A 25,097-nucleotide genomic window follows, 5' to 3' on the forward strand; every position below is an offset into this window, starting at 1 on the left:
GGAGTCCTGACCCCCAGGGCCCAGATTAGATACCAGAACACTAAAATTGAACAACTTTAACATGATCGTTTTGAAATCTGCGCCTATGAACTGGCCCTGCCACTCCACTCTCCCAATACAGAGTTGCGGTGGTCGCTGCTTGGTTACGTACAGGATCTAATCGCTGCCTCCTGTCTACTAAAACACGACTCAACAGGGGAAACACAGTCATGAGTTGGTTGTGGAGCAGATAGACGTCCAGATGTGACAAGGCACCGTTGCTCTCATCTAAAGCTGCTGTTTGTGGTTCAACTTTGTTGCCCAAACAGAATACTCAATTTTGGGTTGTTGCCCATAAGTATTTAGATGCTTGGCACTTTCATTACCTAAATGGCACAATAACAGGCTCATATTACAGAAAAGTAACATGTAGTACTTGTCCCTTTCTGATGCTCCTTGCTGCGGCTCCAGTGGATGCTGCAATGCTATGGCCATTAAAATTACTAGCTTGTGTTGAAAAATATATGTCCTACAGATTTTCAACAAACCACTCGAAGCCTTAAAAACGCCCGTGGAGAGCAGGCAAACGTACATACATACACCATCGTCCCTAAAGCATGGCCGAAGGAATCGCTTGTGAGTATAGGTGGTCTATCAGTGGGTGTTCAAACATGTAATTTGCCCTTCAGACTGCAGGCCTGTAAAAAGGAGGGGAAAAAAAGCTCTTGTACTTGCCTTCTGACATTAACAAGGAAAATACTGCACTTGATTGTAAGTTTGAGAGCAAAGCCGAGCTATAGTAAGGAAGGAATAAATAGTAAGGAATACTAAAGGGCAGAAAAACCTTACATGGCAAATTTTTCAATGATGGGTCTGCTTCCCATTAAAGCAAACAGAGGCGAGCTCAGCTTTGGCCCTAAAGAGAGCAGTGTGGGCAGTGAGGCATCCAGCTAGACCACAGGAGGGGGAGATATGACATACTACAAATACTACACATAGTATACGTTGACATACAGGAACAAGAGACCAATTAGCAGCGTGTGGTACACCAAGACTCCGTGGATCATTTTGTTGTTTTGGTTTATTGTGCACATTGTTCTGTAGGCCAGTCCAGAGTGTAGCGACTGCAGATGTTTTCAGGATTTGCTGCATTATAAGAAAGCCAAGTAGTCCTCTGACTACACTTCATTAGCAAACTGCTTTTTGCACAATCCTTTATTTGAACAATTAACAAAATAGAATGCTGGAGGCTTGAAATTAAAAGACAGTATAGATTTTGTTGTTTTTTTTAGGTCAATATCCCAACAATTCCCAGCAGACAATAGTGTTAGGAGCACTTACTGAAAAGAGACATTATTGAAGCATTTCACCAGCACATTTCCTGACCAGCCATGAGAGACTGAGATAAAACTATACAGCAGAAAGCTCAAGGTGTCTGTTCAAAGTCCCAACTCTCAAACTTTCATCAAAAGGGGGAAAGAAAATATGCAAATGAACAATGTCACAATTTGTGCAGAAATGACTACAAAGCCAGCAGCACAACTGAACTGTTATTAAAGTTACAAACTGCATGCCTCAGTTTCTGGTGTGGAATGAGTTGTGGACTGTGACGAGACATCGGATGGAAAAGGCAAAATAAAGTTTGTATATATTATATACTGAAGGAAAGGCAGGAGGCCTTATTTAATGTTGTCCTTTGGTTTACCTGGGAAAGGTGTCTGACTCTGAAACCCACTAGAAAAAGTCAATTGACACTGTGCACCACGTAATGATGTTATATCATAAAGAAGCTAAAAAATGATTTAAACCTAGTGTGAAATGGTGTCATTTTGGTAAAAGTTTCACTTAAATTCCATTTTCAAATTAAAAGACTGAAGCTAATCAGTTTCTGAGAACTTGCAATCAGATACTGTAAGAGACATCTTCAATTACATGTTTGCGCAGCTATTATAATACAGAAAAATGTTGTTACACTGCACCATCTCTTTGATGTGAATCAGGAAAATGTGGGATAACCAACTTTTCACCTGTGTACCTTATTTAAATTGATGGGCAACTATGTGTGAGGATGTGAAGTCCGTATGAGACAAAAAGAAGGATTTTATGGATAAAAGTACAAAAGCTAAATCGCACAGAAATACTTGAGCTGATTACGTCTTGTATGCAAGTCAGTGTTAATACTGAGATTCTGACAATAGTGTTTGGAATGAAATGGGACTTGAGCAAAAATAAAAAATAAAAACACAATTGGGAAAAAAACATAGTGACAAAAATGGAAATAAATATCAAGCAAAGAACTAGTTCAATTTTATTCATTGTTGTGCTTCAGCCTGTGTAGTTTCTTTTCAAACACCAATTCAAATGCAAGCATATTTTTCTGAAAGGAGCGAGAGCATGGGGACATCCAATAAATGATCAATGACACAAAAAAAAAAAAAAAAAAAAAAACTAACATCGTTTAGTAACTCAAACAAAAAAAAAATCATCACAATCAATGAATGATCCAAAAATCAATATTTTCAACAAAATCAAACACTCTCCTTTTGTGCACATGTCCGGGGTCTTGATGCAGAGATTAGCACAGATGTAGTCCCACTTTCCCGCGGCACTCAGTTTCCCTCGACTAGGAGGAAATGCTGAGCCACAAAAGAGTAAATACACAGGTGTCAGGTACATTCCCCTAACTTTTCACAGACATTAGACTTGCTGTTGGCGCCTGATCAGGGTTAGACTTGTACACTGAGTGATAAAACATCACACATTGAACCTAAGGCAGCCCCCGCTTTCTGCTGAGTTGGGGGTTATGAGGGGTGGTGTGGCTCAAAACTACACTGATAAGCCACCTATACACAGGTGGAACCTTTAGACAAGTAAAGACAAAAAAGATGAGTGGATAGAGAAGGAAATGTACAAAGTAAACAAGGGCAGGTTTTGCAGTGGAATCTGTCTTGATTGGTTGTCATCTCTCCAGTGCAAGAACTGAGTCTAAAAACTAGCGCAGTCCTTTAGGACCCAAACAAGTTTTCAGTCAGCTAGGTTTTATATTTTTATAGTTTTTTTTTTTTACATTTTAATCTAAATATTTGCAAAATATGCATTTGCCTGTCATATTGTAATCAATCAGTTTATACTTTGTGCACAGAAGCTTATTTGTTATTAAATTCTAAAGCGCATTAATATTTTTTTTAGATAGTCTCTCTAAATCTAAACCCAGACACCATAACAAGGATCTCTCAAAACAAGGAAGCTGTTCAGTTCCCATTCGATGTACCACCCATCTCATTTTCCCTGTTTTTGATGGCTCAAGTTGTACCTAGATTTAAAAGCATCATAAAAGTGAAGAAATGGAGGAGGAGGAGTTGTTGGTGTTGGTGGCAGAGGAGACAACGATCTGGCCTTGGGAGGAGAGACTCATGATAATGCTGGTGCTGGGCCTTTACAATGCACTAGGGCAAATTCAAATAGGCTTTTTAAACTGCTGCAAATTCATTAGGCCAACAGTTCTCCCTTACTAAAAGGCAAACACTGATATTTCTGGGTCATTTCCTTAAAAAGGTCATTCAAACATGAGAAATTGCCCCAGCGGTCCACTTGCAGCCTGTGGTAGATAGTTCTTCCTGTGTGCGAGTCCACTGTTTGCCGTCTGAACTGAGCTGTGGGCTCAGCCACAGGTGAGTCTTAGGTCCTAACCTGTAACCCGACCCCACCTCCATCTTTTCAACCGTCCTTCCTTGTTGCTTTAAAAGTAGAACAAAAAAGGACAAAAAAAAAAACAAACAGCAGTGGTGCACAGAGAAGAGAGAGCAGTCACAGGGAAATCTTTGTGAATGCAGCTTGTTTCTCTTCTTCCAAAACGAAAAAAGAGACAAGGAAAAAAGTGTTTGAAAAGCTGGTTCTCAGGAAAGCGGGGACAGGAGGGAAGAAGAGGAAAATCTTGCAAGAGAACAAGTTGGGCAGTGTTCCTGTTCATTAGTTTGGTGTGTGTTTTGTGTCATGTGTAGATGTACTGTACTGTCAAGTGCGTTTTGAGCACGCATATGTTTTGTGTGTGTTTGTGAGTATATGCGGGTATTCTTGTGTGTGAGTGTGTTGGGATGTGTGTGCGTGTGTGTCTACAGCAGGTCGACGCGGCGGTAGTACAGCAGGTAGGCGGTGCGCTCTGCAGTCTGCTTCACCACCTGATACTGGTTGATGACTTTCACTGTCTGGTCGTCAATGCGCAGCCAGCCGTTAAGACCAATGTGGAAGACATCCGTGGTGTAATGGCCGCCTGTCGCGCTGTTCCCATGGTGATAGACAACTGGTTAAGATGAGACGGGGGAAAAGCAGATATTAAAGATATGTGGGATATTCTATTTGAAAGTTATTACCCTTCATTGACCTCAAAGCAGGGCAAGCAAGCAGTTTAGCCTCAAGTTGACCCACAATGCCATGCAATATAGCTAAAATAAAACATACAAACAATAAAGTCACTTACAAAACATTTTAGCCTACAAAGTATGGGTTGATTATTTACATATGGTTTTGACTTTGAAAACAAAGACTTATTCCAAAAAGGTTACAAAAATGTTCCCAAAGTACTTCCTGATGTCAAATGACAGGTCCACTGTCAGCCAGATGTATTTCAGTTCAACAAAGACAAGGACAGCCTTTCATTAAAGTACCCCTGGCAGCATTGTTACTTTAAACAGTCATATCATGGTGAATTAACACTTCCCAGAGTGACAATGTGTTACAAAAGCAACAAAATTATAGCCCCTTGCAGCAGATTTAATGATGCAATGAAGTACTTAAACAACAAAACACAAGTGTACCTGCGAAGAGCCTGTAAGTTCTTTGGCCTTTCACAACTTTGCCCCGCACTCCAGAGGACAAGAGATCTGAAAGAAAACCATGGTTAGGGAGAGAAGTTCCAACGTGTTGCTTTAATCATCATTAAATGCAGAATGTTCCACCATATTCTGCTGCTGGCCTGAGAACTGCAGTGTAAATCTTATGAGTTCATTGTTTTCAGTTTGCACTTTTTTTTTTGTTTTTGACATATGAGAATGAAATATGTTGAAAAACTGTAGCTACCACGTAGCTTCAAGCATATTTTGTGAAACATTTGAATTTTATAAATTAATTAAAATCTTCTCAGTGTAACGTAGATCCCCATATACAGTCGGGCTCAGAAAAAAATATTTCATTTATAAATCACTTGCAAAATGGTGAAATAACCGCTGGGGTTTACAATTTTCACTGCAACGTTGTTATCCTGATCCTTTCTGAAGCGAACCTGTCCAAGGACATCTTCAGCTTGTCACGCTGAGCAGATCAATCCCCCACAGAAAGACAAACCACTGTCTTTTTGAAAAACAAAAAGATCCGTCTTTCTTTGGGGAACCATCTTTTTCAGATAGTAACACTTTGAATTAATTTGGCCAACTCATGGAATTAATCACCTACAGCTACAATTGAGAAGCCTGTTGATGTGTATTGTAATGTGTGCAACAAGTGTCCATGAGTCAGGTTAAAAGGCCTGACGTCCTCAGGAGAGTGTGGGTCCATACCTTTGCTGATTTCCAGGTCGACGGGGTAATCAATGTTCTTTGTCAGTTTCTGGCAGCCTCCAGTCTTCTCAAACACAAACCTCTTGAGATGGAGCACCAGGACAGGGGGCAGCTCTTCCAGAGTCACCCTCCGACTGATCTCGATCTGAAAAGGAGGACATGTAGTCAGAGAATGTCCTGTGACAATAATAATTTAACCAAGAGTTTATGTGTACTTAAGATTACCCAATAAACCTTCTAAACAAAACAGGAAAGAAAATAAACCAAGCAGAGAACAAGAGGTACCAATCTGCTGGAAATCCAAGAGCTTGCTGAGCCCAAAATCAAAGCAGTGAGACTCATGAATCATTATGTTCTGGGGCTCTTAAAAGTACAAAAGACAAGAGCCAGGCAGTAGAGCGCACTTAACGGTCTCTAAAACGACAAAGACCAAATTGATAGTTTTATCTGTTACAAAAAAATACCATTATACAGCTGTAGAGCAGATGTTCCCTGCACCGTCACCGAAAACTTTTTCAGACAAGTATTTTCTTAAGTTGTTGGGAGATCTTTACATAAATAATCACTCCAAAACATATTCAAATGCCACAACAGTGAATATAATAACACTGAAAATTCAGACCACAAAAATAAATAATTGGAGCTTTTTATTGCTCCAACTTCCTTTTGATTTGATAACACACGAGACACTGATCTCGACTAAAACACCCTGAAAGTCTCCTTTATTCATACCTCCTGCTTGGTTTTCGAAGTGTAGCCCTGGACTGACTCGCGTGCCACCAAGGTTTCTAGAGCTTCCTGGACAGTGCGGATCTTCTCTGACTGGATGTCCAGCTGCAGGGTAAAGAAAGGCTGCAGAGTGGCCGACTCTTTAGAGTTTTGTTGATACACCACCGATCTGGCAAAGAAGCACAACACCAGGTCAGATAATAGAAGATACAAAACAAACCCAGTAAGACATTAAGGATCCTGGATGGCAGGTTATTATATTACTTTTTTTCATAACTTGAATTGCTGTGTATAAGCAACATTTGCTAAAGACATTGGATTTTCCTATCTTTACTTTGTATAAATTAAGAGAACGCCAAAAAGTAGTACTTTGTAAACTGTTTTAATATAATCTCATCTAGATTGAACAGTCAAAACTGGAATGATCAAATAACTGAACCGTTATTAATCATTCCAAGCATTTCCTGATTGCAACATCTGGTCCGTAAGCTTTGAAAGGAAAAAACATAATATCCCGGCTACTTGTGATGGTCGAATGCTCTTCTACAAGACTTTAATTGTGAAAAACAATTTTCAAATTGCAACACTGATTCATGAACCCATCACTCCAACTTGTGCCTAAAAAAAGTCCATGGGTTATTCCCAAGCTCAGTGGGCAAACACGCTACTCTTTCTGTAAACGTATACTCCCGTATTCCATTTCTCTCTGGTCGCAACCATTTCTGAGAAAATAATCCTTTATGACGCTGTGCAACCAGTGTGGACCAGGACTGTGCCAGACCAGAACCTCACAGAACATATTATTTAGGAAGGCTACACCCGCACAGGTTCTTAACTTTCCAATTTGTCTGAAAATTAAAACCTTTGTTTGTGAATGTGTGCCCCATGTCTTGCTGTCGAGACTCCTGACCACAATCTGCCCGCAGTGGCTGTTCTGAAGGACTGACAAAAGCTGGAGATGGCTAGAGGCAGACGGCTTTGTGATGCCACCATGAACAGGGATCAGAAACTGTACGTCAGTAGCTGCGTAACATAGCAAATGAAGATGACGTGTATTTCCCAAGGACGGTGTATTAACTGGGAACAGTAGCCATAACCAACAAGAGGATAAATCAAGCATTTCATTCACCAGCCCTCAGAATTCCTTCCTAAACACAGGTCTCGTTATTTTCACTTCACATAAAAATGTATTTCTGAACACATCTTTATTCAGCGATCTGTCAACGTACCTGATGTGCCCACCAAATATGTCAGTGATGGGTGTGCGGACAAAGTCAGCTTGGCGAGTGATGGAAGTCTTGTTTCTGGGGCCAACTTGCTCCCACTCGTCTTCGCTACCTTCTTCCTCCTTATCAGCAACATCTTCCTCCACTCCAGGCTGGGACTCTGGCCCGTTGGGCGTAGGAGTTTCTGCTCAAAAACACAAGAAGGAAAAAAAACTTTAGAGGTCGAACAGCCAAAGCACTTCAAACAGCGTTGAAGTAAGTAAAATAAATCCCATGTCAGTCTACAAGTTGCTGGAAATTTAGACAGCCCCGAACAACAATGAAACCCTATGTCAGTATGAAAGTATGCACGCACAAAATCAGTCATTTAAACTGCGATATTGATGATTATAGCAGATCATTCCTGAATCACAAGAAGTACAATTTCATTTTGACAAAACAAATGTTCTTTCTTCTATTCCTGCCACTTGTGACAACAGCACAAGAGACCGTCTGAATAAGAGCAAAGACTTGCTGTACCACGCCTAGGAAGGGAGACTGCCACTCAAAAACACAGCTCCCATGGTAACGTGGACATAGTTTTACATGGCTGGTGTGCACGTGTGTGTGTGTAACACAATGCATTAGAACAATCAACAATCAGAAACCCATCACTGGGGCCACTTACACTGAAACCAAAATGGTCTTAAATAAACGCATTTCAATATCACTTACACTGATGCACTGTCCTCATGAGGATACAGGTTTCATGTGAAACTTACTAAATATTCATAAAAGCTCAAATTTTAATTTGTGTGGGGGAGTGCATATTCATTGAAGTTTGAAAGACTCTCCGCTGTTAACAAATGTAATATTTGTCTGGTCACAACGGCTCAGCTACGAAATCCAACAACAGATAGCACAAAAATGTCTAACTAAACAATACTTTAATATAATACTATTTTAGTGTGTTTTGATTTAGTAGGGAGCACTGGAATTCATCTTTAACGTAAATACAGAAGAGTAATGGTACGCAAAAGATGAATTCAATTAAATGATATCTGTAATAGCCTAATCTGCCCTGTGATATGGTTTTGATATGGTAGTGGTAAAAGGTGCTTACTCTCTTCCTGAGGCGAGATTAGTTTTTTCAATGCCAGCATCTCCTCATGCAATCCGTTAAGAGTGAAGCCAAGATACTCCTCTGCATCCTCTTGTCGACCCTGCAAGTGGAGCACCAGGACATCGGCACCAATTAAAAGACTCAACCAGGAATGCTCACTGTCTAATAAAACACTAACATGCACGCACGAAAGTGCATTCACAGTCATTCATTAACGTCGGAAAAGGAAACAGACAAGCAAACGTCAGACAAGGAAACACAGAATGTCTGAGTAATTTCGTTCATTAAAACTGAATGAGAAATGACTCAGCATGTATAGCATGCACAAATGCCTTTATTCGAGTGAGTTGTCAAATTCTAAGTAAGAAACATAAAAAACAAGAACATTCCCTCCAAGCAGTCCGTGTACCAGGGGAGGTGCATTCAAAGAGTGTGGTCATTAAAATACAGCTCACCTTCTCAGAGAGACTTGACTTGATGAGAGTGAGGAGTCTATAAATGTATGTCGGTTCAAAAGGTACACCAGGCCGAATGTCTTTCATGACCTTATCACCAACAGCTGTGGACACAGTTACAAACCATACAAGATCTGAATGATGCTGAAAGAAAATGATGCAAAAGGTGTTTGGATGTGCTGTCTAACATTTTACCTTGCTGTTTGGCTTTAGATGGCACAGGCATGTTGTTGAACTCATTCACCAGCCTTACACTGTCGCAAGCAAACAAACAAACAAACAAACAGCAGTGATGTCTCTGAGCAAAGCACGTTTTGGGAATATGATATCAGCTTAGAAGAAAAGCTACTTACAAGTTGTCTATCATGGGCGTGGAGGTACATGGTCTCTGCGTTTCATTATGCAGAGGAATGGATTTCATCAGGTGATACATGGGAGGGCATGCAATCAGGGCCTGTAGGGTCTGAGAGTTCAGAGTTAGGGAGCTAAACAGTGCGTAGGAAAAGTTATATGATGAGCTGCTTTAATGTTTCCGAGTTAGCAGAGGATGGGTAAATTCTAAACGAACTGTACTCCTGGTTTCACTTTTTATGCAATCTACAGATGAGGGAAATTTTTTTCATTAGTCTCCACAAAATACCAACAAAAAAAAAGTGATCAGTGATGTGTTTTGAGCTTTCTTTCAAAAAAGGAAAATGGCATTTTCCAGGCTTTCAAGGAAATTTCCAGTGAGCTGGAAGTCATTCCTCAGCAAACATCAGCCAAAGACAAACATCTACATTATATCATGACATTGTGACCTTTGTGCCTGATTTACAGTATTTGTCCATTCTGAGCACAAATAGCCCCAATATAATAACTATTTACACTACCTATAGGAAAACATGTACATATATAAACAGAGTTGAAAAGTTAAAAAAAAGTTGCCAAGTGAAAGGATACAGCGTTGATATAGCACCAGTTTCCCTTGTTGATCAGTCCTCTCGGCTGCAAAGACACTGGTTTATGTATCAACTTCACATTCTCAATAAGTTCTGGGGATTCAAACAAACAGAGTGTTCTTAATCAGGAAGCCCCGTACAATTGCAACAAACAATGAAAACCAATGTCAGGCCGTACTTTCAGTCACTACCACTGTGACATAGTGGGCAATGTTATAGCAAATCACAAATAGTACATTTTCACAAATCAAATGTTCATTCTGATATCCCTGCCTCTTGTGAAAACAGCACAAAAGACTGTGTGAATAAAAGCAAGAACTTGCTGTACCACGCCTAGGAAGGGAGACTGCCATTCAAAAACACAGCTCCCATGGTAACGTGGACATAGTTATACGTTATATATGTGATAAAAAAGATTCAAAATCCATTTTGTCATTGCAGCTACAACAACATGATCAATGACATTTACACATTAGGCAGTACAAACAGATCTTTAGTTTGTGCATCTTCCCCATGTATTGACATAGTATGTACTTATTCCTAAATAAACTATTGCTTAACAATGATGCATTATGTTGTCAGAGTCAATAATTGGTACGCCGATTACTGAGCTCACTTTACAGTGGAACCACCACGGCTTTAAAACAGACCCATTTCTTTTTTGTAAATCTTTGCAGTTCTGTTACTTGTGACCCATTTATCTGGGCAGTCGTCTTCACTTTAAATGAATCATATCCTATGGTAACACTGTTTTAGAGCCAAGCAGTAGTAAGTATTTCAACCGAAAAAGTGCGTCATACTAACCAACACAGACTTTAATCACTATCTTGCAGAGAAGTGACACTTCAGACTGTGCTGGGAAACCCAACTTAAGCACAGTGTCGTGGAGCATTGTGTGAACTTTTAGAGGAGCTGTTTTCAAGTTACTGTTTACTCTGTAAATTCTTCATCTGTTGTTTAGTTCCTAACTATAGATCTGCACACAGCACACCATTTCAAATCAGCCCAATCAGTTATATAGACTATACAAATGGCTCATCTGTGGCTCTGTGCTGATCACCACTAGAGCAGACAGAACAAATAAACATTCAAATAAAAACTGCTGGGGAACTAAAATGCACAGCACTCAAAACAGTGAGAATACATTTCCATCTGCCTGGAATTGCATTGCAGAATACAGTCTACATTTTATATGTTGCTCTATTCTCCCACAGAAAAACAATTAAGAGTCCAGGCTTTTCAGAACATGTAATTCCAATGGTTCTAGTGTTTTAAAATATCTGGCACTCAGTGATGGCTGTAAAGCTAAGGAAAAAGAGAGCACATTGTTACTGTAAAATGAAAACTTTGCATCTCAAATTACTCCTGATTACCTTAGGAGAGACACAGTGTGCTGAAAATATGCACTCTTGACTAAACAGGATGGCGTTTAAAGTGAGACCAACCAAACCAAAGTGTTTGGGTAGACAGAAACAAATGGGATCTCTGGTAAGTTTCCAAACCCTTCAGAAAGAACAATTGTACAACAACCCAAACAAGTACATACATGCAACATAATCAGGTTCATCTAAATAAGCAACTCTTACGCTGCTTTTATGAGACAGAAAGCCCAATTGCTAGAGAAAAGACAGCTTGAATGGAAAAAAAAACACAGTTCAGAGTGACTTGGCACAGCAAAATATGAATCATCTTGTATCGGTTTGTAAGTTCTTAAATAAATGAATCCCAAAGTGATCTCAAATCATACTAAACTGTGTTTGTTTGTGTGTCAACTTTAGCTGATCCTTCTCCATGAGAAGCCAAACCACAATTGTCATTTTCAAGCCTGAACTGATCAATGACATATTTAAAGAAATTCCTTTCTCCTCTTTTGAATGAAATGATACTTAAATGACTCCAACTCCATAGACTTACTCTTAAGAACTAATGTACCAGTTTGTGTGCCAGGCTATCATGTTCCTAAGAATAATTGAATTGAAGAATAATGGTATTTCACAGGGTACTATATCTTCTTTTTTCTTTAGTTAACCTGGAATAGAAGCTAAATGGTAGCTAAAAGGGAAAATCTGTCTGTTCATTTAAGCAAAGTGAATAATCACATTTCAGGGTATCTGTAATGCACCTGCAATCATGGTCACACACACAACACAACATACTGAATGTAGCCTTAAAAATCATACGTACAGGGTTTTTAGGCGTATTGTCCAAAGGATAATACCCCTGCAAGCCAAGAGAATCCTTACTACATTTGAGAAAAGGAGGCCATCCACCTGTGCTACAGCTGAGCTGAGTGAGGAGAACAGCGTTTTTCTCACAAGGTGTGAGCCTTGCAAGGCATCCCCAGCCTACTTATAATGGTGGAGTAATGATAAAGTGGGTTACACAAATGTCACTAATGTATTAATGTCTGACAGCTATTCTGGATGTAGTACCACCATCTAGTGTTCATTTCTTGAATTTCTGGAATGTGAATGCAACATTCCTACAAGCTTTCCCCTGTGGCAAGGCATTAATAAGCAATTTGAGCTGCTCAAACTTAATTTCTGTATGTGGGAGAACCAGCGGCAGATTTTAGGTCTGGTCTACTATAAAACATCAAACCTTTGAAAGCTCACACTCACAAAGAAATACAAGAAGAAACAGTACAATTGTCTCAACATTGCCACCAAGTGGAGGGGGGGGGTGAATTTAGCAACATTGTACATCTATTGCAGCTAAACACTTAAAACAAGTATCTGGGCTTCAGACTAACATTTCCACTGGTAGCACTGGTACTGCCAACTTTCTCAGTTGGTCACACCAAAATCATTTGGACATGGTTTAAATAAACAACCACGGATACTGTGATAGCAGTCCACTCAAGTACTTTACTCTACTAGAAATCTGAGGTGCTTGTACTTTACTCAAGTATTTCTATTTTCTGAGCCATTATCTTATAACTTTACTCAACTACATCTCAGAGGCAAATACTGTACTCCACTACATCCATCTGTCAGTGTTAGTTATTTTGCAGAATCACATTAACAATACAAACTATGATTAATAACTAAATTCTGTTGTTATATCAACAAGCCTCTACTGGCCCCCCAGGGAAAATGTACAAGCTACGCAGCAGAATGTTCAGTAATATATAAAATATATACAAATACATTGAAATCAGCACCACCTTTGCCACTGCAACCATTCTGGTCACAGTCTGGAGCCAAGGGTATGATGGTTTTTTTTCAGATATAAAATGAGCATCTTCATATAATACCTGCAAGTTTAGGGGCCATAGGATCCTCTGATACGTGGACAGGGCCATCTTTGACCTCCCCAACTTTTTCAGGCTGCTCTGGCGTGGAGAGGGAGGGAGACGCAACTTCCACAACATTCTTAACCTCTACAAAGGCCTGAGGCCCCCCAGGCAGAGGCTTGGAGTTGTGGAAGAGACTAGCCCAAGATTTGGGGAGGTTGGCAGTAGGTGCAGCTGGAATCACAGGCGAATGTGCCTGCTCTGTCACTACCGACTGGGCAGCAGAGTCTGGGGAGACCTGCTGAGCATGGTCCCCACTCTCACAGTCTTCTTTGTGTCCATCTGCACTGACGGGAGTATCAGGCTCCTCTAGACCATTGGCCACCCCACTGTCTGCTAGCTCCCCTCTCTCCAGTTCAGTAGTCGTAAGGGAAGTGGCCACAGGGGGTATGGCCACAGCAGCTGAGGGAGGAAGAGGTGATTTGGAGCGGGGGCTGTGTGGAGTATCTGAAAGTTCTGGGCTCTGTGGTGCCAAATGATCTGGCTGCTGATCTGCAGTCCTTGGGCCCTCTGTCACCCCTCTGCTTTGAGAAGAGGATGAAGAGGAAGAAGTTGCATTGTTGCCATCTGATAAAGAGGCAGCTCCACTTGTTAAGTCCAAAGAAGAGTCATCAGGGCTATCACAAGTCCTCTGATTGGCAGTGGATGTGGGGGCAAACTTGGCTGCTGCAACAGCAGCTGTGGATGTTGCTGTTGAGACAGGTCCAGGGTTGGGAAGTTCAGCCCCCGACAACACCTTACCGTCCACATCTTCAGCACTTTGGTGTGGGCCACTGAGTGCATGTCCGTTCACCAGTGCTGTCACAGGCGTCCCATCTGCTGCACTGCTGCTGCCAGTTGATGGGTCCAGGTAGTTGTAGTACCCCGGCGGTCGCTTTTTCTTTTTCTTCCTTTCTCGCTGTCCCAGGCTGCCAGGGAGTCCATCCATGTCCTGGCAGGCCTGGTGATTGTCCAGGGCTGAGGCCTCCGCGTCAGGGCCATCCAACGAGTTGAAGTGGGTTCCATCAGGGACGTCAGCCGCTGGAGGAGCCGTCTGTTGGGCCTTCTGGGCCGTCTGGCAGCCCAGGATGAACTCTGGAGCCTGGGGGTTGAGGGTGCTCGACACCTTGTATAAAGGATCGTTCACCCCAACAGGCTTGGAGTCCATCACCTCGTCAACTCCAAACTCAATGCGCTGATAGTCTTCTGCTGCAGATAACATTGTAATCGATTAGAAACGCATAGTTTTGTCTTCAAACACAGCCTAAATATAATAACACACACTGTTGTATTTTAATCTACTTCAAAATCCTGATTTCTGAGCAAGTATGTCATTACCCATAAGGGGTCGTGGGAGCTCTCTAAAAGGATCAGACATACCAATAAAAAAAAACAAAAAACTGCTCGACCTAAATTTGGCTCAAAAAACTATTGTTGTGTCTATGCTCAACTAAAGCACATTCCTTCTGGGCTTCTGCGGATCCCAGGAATATTGCTAACAAACACAGAAGAGTGATTCTAGTCAACATTTAACATTTCCAATTAGGCAGAGGAAGACTATAAAGTCTTTGGGCTTGAATTATTTCATTATATCCAAAATATAAGAGTGAGGATCTTTTTGTCTAAATTATATGCTTAGGGATGCAATATTGTGTACAGACATAACAGAACAAGACAAATGAAGACGTACTAGGAAACTTAACAGGCCTACCTTACACATTCCTGTATGGCACTACACACATCACACGATTAATGAAGTTTTATTGAATATTTGTTTTATAGATGGTCATGTCCAGTTGTGGAAATAAATATTTCCAACAGAGCACAATGAAACTGTGATGGCAGGGTTACATTTTATATTCTCTGTTTAGAGGTGTAGACTGAAACGTTGACCATAAATATGAATTTGACAATATACTCTATAAAGTTTAGATTTTGATTGTCAACATAAGATTGTTTAAAAAAAAACATTGCCATTTACTGTTGTTTTATGCCAATGGAAGCTAATTTGTTACTTCAATTTTTTTACATTCATAAATGTCCTTTCATAAAGTTGAAAAAAATATTTCATAAAGTCAAGATGTATATTATATACATATGAATGAGATATATTGTGTGTATTTTAGAGAGTACTTTCATAATGGACTGCATATCAACATGCACCATCTGAGTATCTTAAAGTCTGAGTATTTTTTACAGTAGCATTTTAAAGGGTCGCTACCTCCCTCCGATGTAGAACAACAATGTCCACAAACAAATGTATCATTATTGTACCATAGGCTTTGTTATTTAGTTAAAATGTGTTGCATGGCAGCTTAAACAGTACATTATGCAGTGAGAAGCACAAAGTGAAAAGGTGAACAAACGAGAAACATTAGTATAGTGCAAATGAGAAAAATCATCCAAGAGTCTTTCGTTATGACACAGCTGACTGGTCACCCAAACTGTAAACCCTGATGCTCTGCAGGGGTTAAGAGAGTATGAAAACAGCAGTTACTTCCTCTACTGGGATTAGAAGATCTTCTGTTAGTGTTGCTGAAATCACACTTCATGACTGAAAAATGCATTCAGCAGTAAGATCTTAACAAGATAAGGCTAAATATGTGCACACATGTTAGCAACCACATAAAACCATCACTATGCCCTTGGTAAATAAGCTGATTGTTAAATCATATGAATCCAATTTTCATTCAACTTTGAGCCCTGCAGTGGTGAAAATGCATTATATGCAAGAGAAGATAAGATACTTGACAGTATCTTGAGCATGCAAAGCTCTACAGATTTTACCAACAGGCAAGAGAAAGAATACAGGCGCAAGGTTTAGAAAGCCACCAGTTTTTGAAACCTGGATTTTGAGTTTTACAGCAAACGTACAACAGCTAGTCAAGCCACAGGGTGTCAGACTCCTCAACTCACCGCAAACCTGCAGTCCCATAGACTCCATAATATAAGGTACAGCAGGAGTGCAGTAACTTCCTAAATAATCAATACAAATCAAGGTAAGGCAAATGTCATGTGCAGATGGTTACCATTTCAAAGACAGGTGGCTGCTATTACATTTTCAATTTGGTGGCTTGAAATTTAAAAGGATGGCTGACGTATTCATAAAATAATGAAATTGTCCATATGTACCGGGATTTGTAATCCATTCTAAACAAAATATACTTGATGTATAAATATATACAGAAATAATCACAAGAAAAGCACCTCCCTGTCAGGCAAGCCAGGTCAGATCTTACAATTTAAAAGACCTGCTTTGAAAAACTACAGTGATGTCAACTATGAGCGTGACCATAGTCAGCTCCTGAGAGAGGGTAGGGTATTTTAATACTAATACATTTTCAAAAGAAATATATTCATTATCCAGCAATGCAGTGTACGTGAAATGTACATACCAGAAGACTGACTGACGCACGGGACTTTGTCATTGAACGGAGGAAGCTGTGAGGAGACAGAATTAGGAGTAAGGAAAGGCATTTAAAAGTTTCACCACTAAGAATTACATTTTTATTTCAGTCCGATTTACTTTTCAGCTAACTAAACAATAAAAGGCTTACAAATGATATTGGAAGATGGTTTTTAACATGCACAATGAACATGACAAGGGGAAAAAACCAAAAATGACAGAATTATCATTTGCAACAACAGTAAATTTAGACAGTGTTCATTTTAAAAAGGTGCACCACAAAGCATTAAAAGAACTGGTGGTACCTTTCTGATAACATGTTTCGGCCAACCTGGAACCTCCAAAGCAGCGTCTTAGGACAAGTAATAATGATTTAAGTAAAAAAAACAAACAAATGATAATCCAGCTCCTTACCTCAACATAACATCGTGGAGTCACAAAAAACTGATTGATCTCATCAGGGCTGAATTCCCCGAAGATGTACTGTGGGAAGAAATCAATGTGACCATTAGTTTACAACAAAGACAATATTGTAACATCATACTTACATGTTATCCTGATGTGATGAAGATCCGAGATATGGTAATTGATCTTGAATTGTTTGAAAGACCATTACAGTGGTCACAAAACATGAGAGTATGCATCAATATAAAGAAAAGATCAAACCAAGAGTCAGGGTTAAATAAACTCAGTGAAGGACAAGACCTTCCTACTCATAACTGGAACGGATTCAAAAAGGCATGGTCATTGGATATCTAGATTTAGTCATCACCCAGCCACGACTGCTAGCTTGCACAAAGGTAAGGAACATGAAGTGATGAGTCATGCAGCGTTATACATAAACCATGAACACAAACGGCTCAGATTTGATTCCAGGACCGTCTGCTTTTAGTAAAGTAAGTTTTTGAGTAATAATGCAAAGAGCACAAAGCCCTGCTCGTAACCTTATGTGCATTTTTGATGGAATGAAACTAGAGATGCAATCTGAGCCCCTGACACATTTGACTTATGTTCTTGTGATGTTAAAAACTACATGGATTCAGAGAAAGTCCCAAACTAGTTCTGCAGGGGTACTACACTGCATTTGTTATTTCATAAACTACTCGTGTTTATGTAGGGATAACGTGCTGACTATAATTACCCCTTTACACTGCATTTTGAGTTTGCTTCAGTACTTGGCCATGAACACAACTATATTTCTTCTGATATACTATGTGAATACTAGGCGGTGCGGCACCAATACCGGCCATTGCACCACTGCAGTGTTTGCCTCCATACCACGACTGCTGCTGAATTACACCTACTACTGAAATAAAATTTACATATACAAGTAAAATTAAATGCATCTTTTTAAGTTAACAAACAACATCATGCAGTTTACAGGGTTTGATGAGGCCTTAAAGTTTTAAAAGCATTTTAACAAACTTTTCATATCTGTATAATGAAAAACCTATTAATTTGTTAATATTCAGACAAAGAGACGTGACCTACATGCATGATAGATCACTTATTCGTGGCTAACAATACAACTAACTAATTAACAGTTTGCACTCAGAGGTGGCTGTGTGGACAACCTTAAACGTTGGAGTACCAAAAAGCTGATAAACAGGCATTGGCACTGTAATTACTACTGGGGAAGGAAGACTTACACAGGCATGTTAAATTAACAGCAGAATGCAGTATCAATCCACCATCCTCCCACTGTTCATCATATTCATTCAATGCATTGTTTTTCATTGCCATTACTCAATATTACCATAGTAATTAATTAATTTTTCATGTACTTTATTACTGTGCCCCTGACAGATGATCCTTCAGGGGAAACACTGCACTGTGCCACCTAAGTGTCCACATGTGCATGCAAAACACAAAGCAATGGAGAAAAGGTGAAATGAACTCACTAGCCGTGCTGTTAATCCTCTCAGTGCAACGTGAAAGGGGAGGCACAGAGAAAAGAAAGTGCAGCTCAAGCATATGTAACTCTTTGCAAACGAGGCCCCCACGCGAGGGCCCACATTGCTGAAACGGCACTACAAGCGACAAACAGCCAGCCATAATCCAACGGCCTCGGGATGGCTAATACAATCACAACAGAAAGAATGTCCCTTTGCTTCTTTCTGCAGGCGTGCCACACGTACCACACTAAGCTTCCCTTGCTGTTCGTTTGGACTGAGGATTACAACAAATTAGCCATCTGTATGATTTCAACACAGTTCAGTGACGACACCACACGCACAAGTGCGCACGCACACGCACACACACACACACACACACACACACACACACACACACCAGGGCTATAGGAAGGGCCTAGCATTACAAAGAGGAATGGTATTAGAATGATATGTATAATTTTACCGAGCTTCACTACCATCTACAGACTTTGATACCGTCTCACAAGTTTCAAGTAAAAACATGTTAAACTTGGTGTTCCTGAGATTGGTTCTGGTATATAAATTAACATTACTGATATTTTCTATTCAGAGGTTTTTCAAATATAACTTAAAATATCTGCAGCTGTAGACCATCGAAAATCAGTAAAATAAAAACCAATGGCCACCAACAGCTAAAACCCCTAAAACTGAGGCCAGGGTCACAAAAGGGTCACAGCTGTTATCTCACATAAACCCTGACATTTAGCCCAATACAGCAGTCTTCTACACAGCATTGAACACAAAGCAATGCACTTATCTGCAAGTCACACAACACACAGCTGGCTGGCATTTCAAAATACCATCAAGTTAACCAGATAAATCTGAAAAGTATGAAGAAATAACCTATGAAACATTGTTCACCATCAGCAATCATTAAAAGCTCTACTAACGTACACATATTCTAACTTATAATGGATTTAAATTCATCACATTATTATACAAAGGGGGGCCTGCTGATCCATCAGAAATACTTGTCCTATTTGGAAACCCTCTCTTCCCACACCTTTCCTGCTTAACGAAAGGGCTGGGGGGTGCATTCAACCAGTTTTGTAACTTTGCAAAACCAACAAACCCACATTCGCTCCATGATTGGCCAACTGTATGTAGGGTTTGAATTTCAACGCTCTGAATGTCTTCATGGAGGAAATGTGCACCATTAACCGCATTTTTAAATGATAGTGTTTCTTCCTTCTCCATAACGGCTGGAAAAACATGGTAAACATGCCAGTTCCAACGTTGTCGGACAACACTTTTTTCCTAATATAACCAGACCACAACTTCCTCAAAACACGGATTACTGCTCAGACAATCTGTGTACTCTAAACATACCAGGGGACACAGTCACCACTACCGTGCTTATTCTCTTAAATTGGTATGCAGAGTTATTAATGGACAACTTGGCTGAGCACGAGAATGCTGCAGCGCCACTACAAATAAGGTCACACTAGTTTTCAATGAATCTCTGGAGCACGTCTGTGCCTGCATATTGGTGCGATGTAGTAATGTGATGAGATATGATTACAAAGCATGAAATACAGAGGAGTGCCACGCTGAAATAAAGGGATCATTGTCATTTATTGTTAACGTCCTTTTTAAAAGCAAATATCTAGAGCTTCCAGCTTCCTTTTTTTCCCCTACTCTACTGATAGTGGACTGAAGTTGCTCAGACAAAACAAGACATTTGAGGACCTTGGACTCTTGGACCAGTTGTAGCTCTAATTTTGTGCACTGCAGGATTTTAATATTCAATAGCATGCTAACATCTAGCATCTTGGCATGGTTACAGATGGAATAATAAATTGTTTACATTTTTTAGTGTGGCGTGCTAAGGTTAAAATGCTCATCTCTAAGAACAGCCGAGGATGCTGGGAATTCATTTATGGGTTTTACATGAGTCTTGTTGATAATGTGTGCTGGATAAGTGGAAAAATTAACCTGCACATGAGGCCAGACAACAACAACAAAAAAAGACAGAATTACCAACATGTTAGGAATCATACTATGGGAATTATGAGTGTCTGCACCAAATTTAATTGCAATTCAAGCAATAGTTGAGACATTTCAGTCTAAAGCAGCAAGTCAAGAGTAAAGCAATGCTATTAAATTTGTCGCTACATTTCTGGTGTGTTCTTTGGTGCATTTTCATTCTGCATTTGGCATGACTAAGCTGAAAACTTTCTGCGACTTGGATGATTTAGTCTGATTTGTTTGTGCATACAGTGTGTAGTTTTCCCAAGGGGGGGGGGGTTGGTGGGGATTACTATCCCACTCGTAGATTTATGCTTTGGCGGAACATTGGGCTGAACTAAACAGAGACAGATTACAAAAATAAAGATGATAACCCAATAAAAGTTTAAAGCTGCAAGAGACATACCACTCCACTGGGTGAATTACTCCTCATCACAATGAACACAGCCGATGCGGTTTGTTCTGAAACTTCTCCATGACCGCCTTTTTAATCTCTGGATAGTAGATTCACATCAGGCAAACATCGATGTGCACACACCAGGAGGAAGCTTGCTCTTTTAACTGCTTTACTAATTTGATGGGTTGAGAGGAATAAAATGCAGTCATGCTGCCACGTTCGGTGCAATAAAGAAATCTCACCAGGATTCAACATGTGTGTCTTTTATGTGTTTAACAGTTTTTAGAAAACAACAATTTTCTAAGATATGGCTGTAAAATTTTGTCGTAGCTACATAGGCAAGAACTGTGACAGCGTCTAGATGCCAGATACTAGATTTTAGAGGGTTTTTGTCTTAAATTCAGGGGGGGTGGGCAACTTTAGGAGCCCTAATCATCCATACCTACATCTTCGGCGATTGTGGTTAACTTGACTTTAAATGTCTGATGAACCGTTTCATAATTTACTTTATTTATAATATACTTTTATTTATTTTACTTTATTTCCTTCCTACTTTCGACAGTTGTCAGATAAAAGCTGTGTTTTATCTGCAGCTGCAGATTATTATTGATGAGTATTTCCAGGATGACCTGTTTTTCTGTGAACAGTGACATTTCCCTTTTGCTTCTGGTGTGTCTTGTTCTCCCTCTGGTTATTTGGCTGCTCCACCTGTTAATCATCTTCTTTTGTTTAGATTTGGTTATCTTGATATCAGGTTTATCCTTTCCCTCTAGTGTATTTTCAGCTTTACTCAGCTCTACTACACATCTCGAATTAAAAAAAAATAAAAAATTTAAATAAAATCAATATGAGGGAACCACTTTCATTTGCTTGCACAGAATATTTTATACAGAGGACGTGCTATTATGAGGAGTTTTTGTAACACAGGAAAAATTAGTGCCAAATGGGGCAACCAGACCAGATGAAATAGTTGACAGAGGTCCAAATCCTGGTGCCCAAGGAAACCAGGCAACTGTTAATATAGCCTCCTGTCTGTCAATACCGGATTTAGGCTATTTACACACTTTTCTGTGTTATGCTAACTATTCCATGCCGTTAGTACAGAATATAACAATAAATGTCCCATCACGGAAGGATGATTCAATGGGCACATGTATGATCATTCATTTGACAGGCCAAATCATTTTTTTTACAAGTCATCACAAGTCATCACAAGACATGCAAAACCTTCTGAAAAGCAGACGCTGTCTTTCCCCTTAAACTTTCACTTCACTGAACAGTGGACCAATAGAAACACTTAGAATTTAAGGACAGGAAGGAGTGTGAAAGCATGCTGACTTAAGTCTTGCATGAGGTTTCCCTTCCTATGATCGTTCAACATGTTCAGTCTCTACTCCTGTCAGCCACAGTTTGAGCCTGATGAAGCATGGATCCCCTGCTTAAATTTTATTTCTACTATGTGGAATTTTTGTCTCAAGCTAAACTTTAATTCAGTTTACTACTAGAAACTTCGGATCTGGCATGCCTCTGCAAGCATTGCCAGACTTCAAAATGGGCCTTCCCACATGATGGCTAACTTCCTCAGAAATGACACCAAACTTGCTAAGTTACAATCTAAGTGGCACAGAGACCGGCGGTGTAACAGCACAGTAACCCGGCAGTCTGCAAGCTCAATCATGTTTTTGAATTGTTTCCATATCAAATACATGTGTGCTATAAACGAAGGCCCACACTGTCGCATTCGTGTTTAGCTAACCAGCTAGCGGACTGACTGCAAAGTATCACCACACCACCTGTGCAATGCTGTTAGCTTGCTATATGCTAAGTGAACAGCACGAAATTGCCACACCATTGCTCACAACTGCTCGGAGGCGGCAAATTATCTCATGCAAACACCACACAAAGCTGCAGTTCTGCTCCTCAAGTATCCAGAGGTAAAGTAATTTGCAGGTATAACCAGCTATGAAAATAAGCGCTCGGGGAAGGCCTGTCGCAGCAGTGGGCAGGTGGGCCATGCATACACGCAGCAGTTTTCTGTGTCACTTTACTCTGGGAAATAACACATGACACTCGTGGGATCTCACGCCAAAGTGTCACCAGCAAAAGATCAAGCACGCGTTGGTGCCATTTAGCTAAACGTGGCTGTCATTTCCTGAGGAAACTGCAGCAAACAGCACCGCTGTCTCCTTTGAATGGAGGGACCTGGGGCCTGTTAGCTGCCATGCTGGTGGTGTTTCAATGAGGCTTAGGGGGGCATTAGCAAGCACTTTTCAGTACTTACATTCTCAATGACACGACTAGCCAGATGTTTCAAATAACAACACGCACCCGAGCAGATTTCTACTACACAGCGGCGCTGTTTTAGGAGTGAATGGTGTTCAAGCGAGGGCCAGGCGTGCGTCAGTAAATAACGTTTTAACGGCGTGCAGCAGGAGTTGTTTTGCAGGCTAACGTTAGCCAGCTAGCTTAGCTACCTGGTTGCTGTAAGAAGCCATGCTCCCGGTGAGATTTTCTCTCCTCCGCTGACAAGATGAAAACTCTCCCGGGAAGGTGTCGTAGGTTCGTAATGACAGTTACAAGAGGCGTCCTACTTCGACGTCATTGTTGTTTTCCCAACGTTGTCCTGGCAGTGGTGAGTTTTGATCCGTGTAATGCATCAGCACTTCATGCTGCTCGCCTTGCCGTCACCGCCATTTCTGTCGAGCCTCTTCCTCGCATGCTAGCCGAGCCAGCGCGCGGTCGGTTGTGGTGGCAGCGTGAGCTCAAGGAATAACCACAAACACTTCCGGTGGTGGTCTGCTGCAGGACTTCACAATAAAAGCCTTGATATTTGATCGTTAAATAATCCCTGTGACCTCTGGGTTGCACATGGAGCAGCACAAAACAAAAGTTAGAAAAACTCCATTAGAAAAAATACATATTATATTAAATATATAATAAACATCATATCAAATACAATAACTGGGTACGGTAACTGTGAAGCTGTAGGATTTGTTGTACAGATCTTTTATTAACCACATTTGTTTAAGATTGTGCCAAATATGAGCGCAAATTGAAATAATCATTGTAAACTAGAGCTTGACACTGAACCCCTTCCTCAAGACATGAGCTAAAAATCTGGTAAAAAGCATCAACTGACTATTTTATCATGCCATGAAATTGTTCTCAATAGATCATATTCCCAGACAAAATCTCAATGAATTTAGCTCAAACCAAGATAGATAGATAGATAGATAGATAGATAGATGTATATTAATTGACCAATAATAATGAACTGCAGCTTGAGCCCACAGAAGAGACGGATCTTTTTATTTGAAATGGAAACTCCGCTATCTTCTTGCATGAATATTTATTAATAAGGGAATAAGTATCCGTCCCATGTGATTACAGGGTGTGGGTATAAGTATGACCTCACTGACATGGGACAGTCACTTTCCCATTACATTTATTTTGAAATGCAGCTATGCCTCGGCGGAAACGTTGGAAGTGATGTCGTGAACCATCACCGCGAGCTTCACCATGGGAGCGTGACCGCGTGCTCTGTGTTCGTTCACGTCCGGGTTGGGGCATGAATCGCAAATTTTTTGTTTTTGCAAGTTGAGCACGACTGAATCCAACATTTTAAATACATGTTCCGGTTTTTATGGCGCTCTGATGAAGCTGCCCGCGTGCTGTGATAATTGAATTAAAGTGGCCGATGGCTTTAAAAGCAGCTGTGCTGCTTAGTCTTTTATAAACAATATACAATAAAGAACTTACCATACAATACATTAAAATACTATATTAACTTTATGTATACACCCAGAGCATTGCACACTATAATAAACTGGGGGGAAAAGGGCAGAAACATGTAAGATTTGCAGTAGAAATGTCTGTATTTTTCATAGAAATGAGCTGTAAACTAGTGGGCGTGGCGCCGCACAGGTGAGCGACGGGAAAAAAAATCTCAAACAGGAAGCTGGAAAAAGGTTTGGACTTTTTTTTTTTCGGCAGAAACGAAAACAAGACCCCACTGTGTATACAAAGGTAGGAAATAATTATGTTGTCTTAATCACCAACCTAAACCCATCTCTCGTTTAATTGAAAACATGAACTCGAAACATGGATTAAGGTAGAAACAGGGGAGAAGCAGCG

General features: G+C 40.3%; 1 protein-coding gene across 4 annotated transcripts; it reads right to left on the reverse strand.

The window, feature by feature from the left end:
* Positions 1–1,058: 1,058 nt before the first annotated feature.
* Positions 1,059–23,682, reverse strand: usp10 (ubiquitin specific peptidase 10). Of its 4 annotated transcripts, none has more exons than XM_070827533.1 (15): positions 23,438–23,682; positions 17,079–17,147; positions 16,654–16,699; positions 16,175–16,234; positions 13,241–14,464; positions 9,986–10,077; positions 9,397–9,506; positions 9,239–9,297; positions 9,044–9,147; positions 8,589–8,688; positions 7,490–7,670; positions 6,264–6,429; positions 5,532–5,676; positions 4,794–4,859; positions 1,059–4,279 (listed from the first exon to the last, which is right to left on the reverse strand). In XM_070827533.1, exons 1-15 carry the CDS (start codon positions 23,456–23,458, stop codon positions 4,092–4,094), a joined length of 2,631 nt encoding a protein of 876 aa, XP_070683634.1. In that variant the 5' UTR covers positions 23,459–23,682; the 3' UTR covers positions 1,059–4,091. The 4 variants fall into 4 exon arrangements, with proteins under 4 accessions (XP_070683634.1, XP_070683625.1, XP_070683650.1 ...); XM_070827524.1 differs by having other exon boundaries at positions 13,241–14,467; XM_070827549.1 differs by lacking the exon at positions 16,175–16,234.
* Positions 23,683–25,097: the final 1,415 nt, after the last annotated feature.

Source organism: Pempheris klunzingeri, chromosome 1 (assembly GCF_042242105.1).
Source record: "Pempheris klunzingeri isolate RE-2024b chromosome 1, fPemKlu1.hap1, whole genome shotgun sequence".
Classification (NCBI taxonomy): Eukaryota; Metazoa; Chordata; class Actinopteri; order Acropomatiformes; family Pempheridae; genus Pempheris; species Pempheris klunzingeri.

Coding starts and splice junctions, on each gene's coding strand:
- usp10 (XM_070827524.1), bottom strand. CDS start 23,458: ATGGCTTCTTACAGCAACCAG. Junction 17,148..23,437: donor TGGCTTCTTACAGCAACCAG/GTAGCTAAGCTA, acceptor TTCTTCCCACAG/TACATCTTCGGGGAATTCAG. Junction 5,677..6,263: donor CTTCGAAAACCAAGCAGGAG/GTATGAATAAAG, acceptor CCTCCTTTTCAG/ATCGAGATCAGTCGGAGGGT.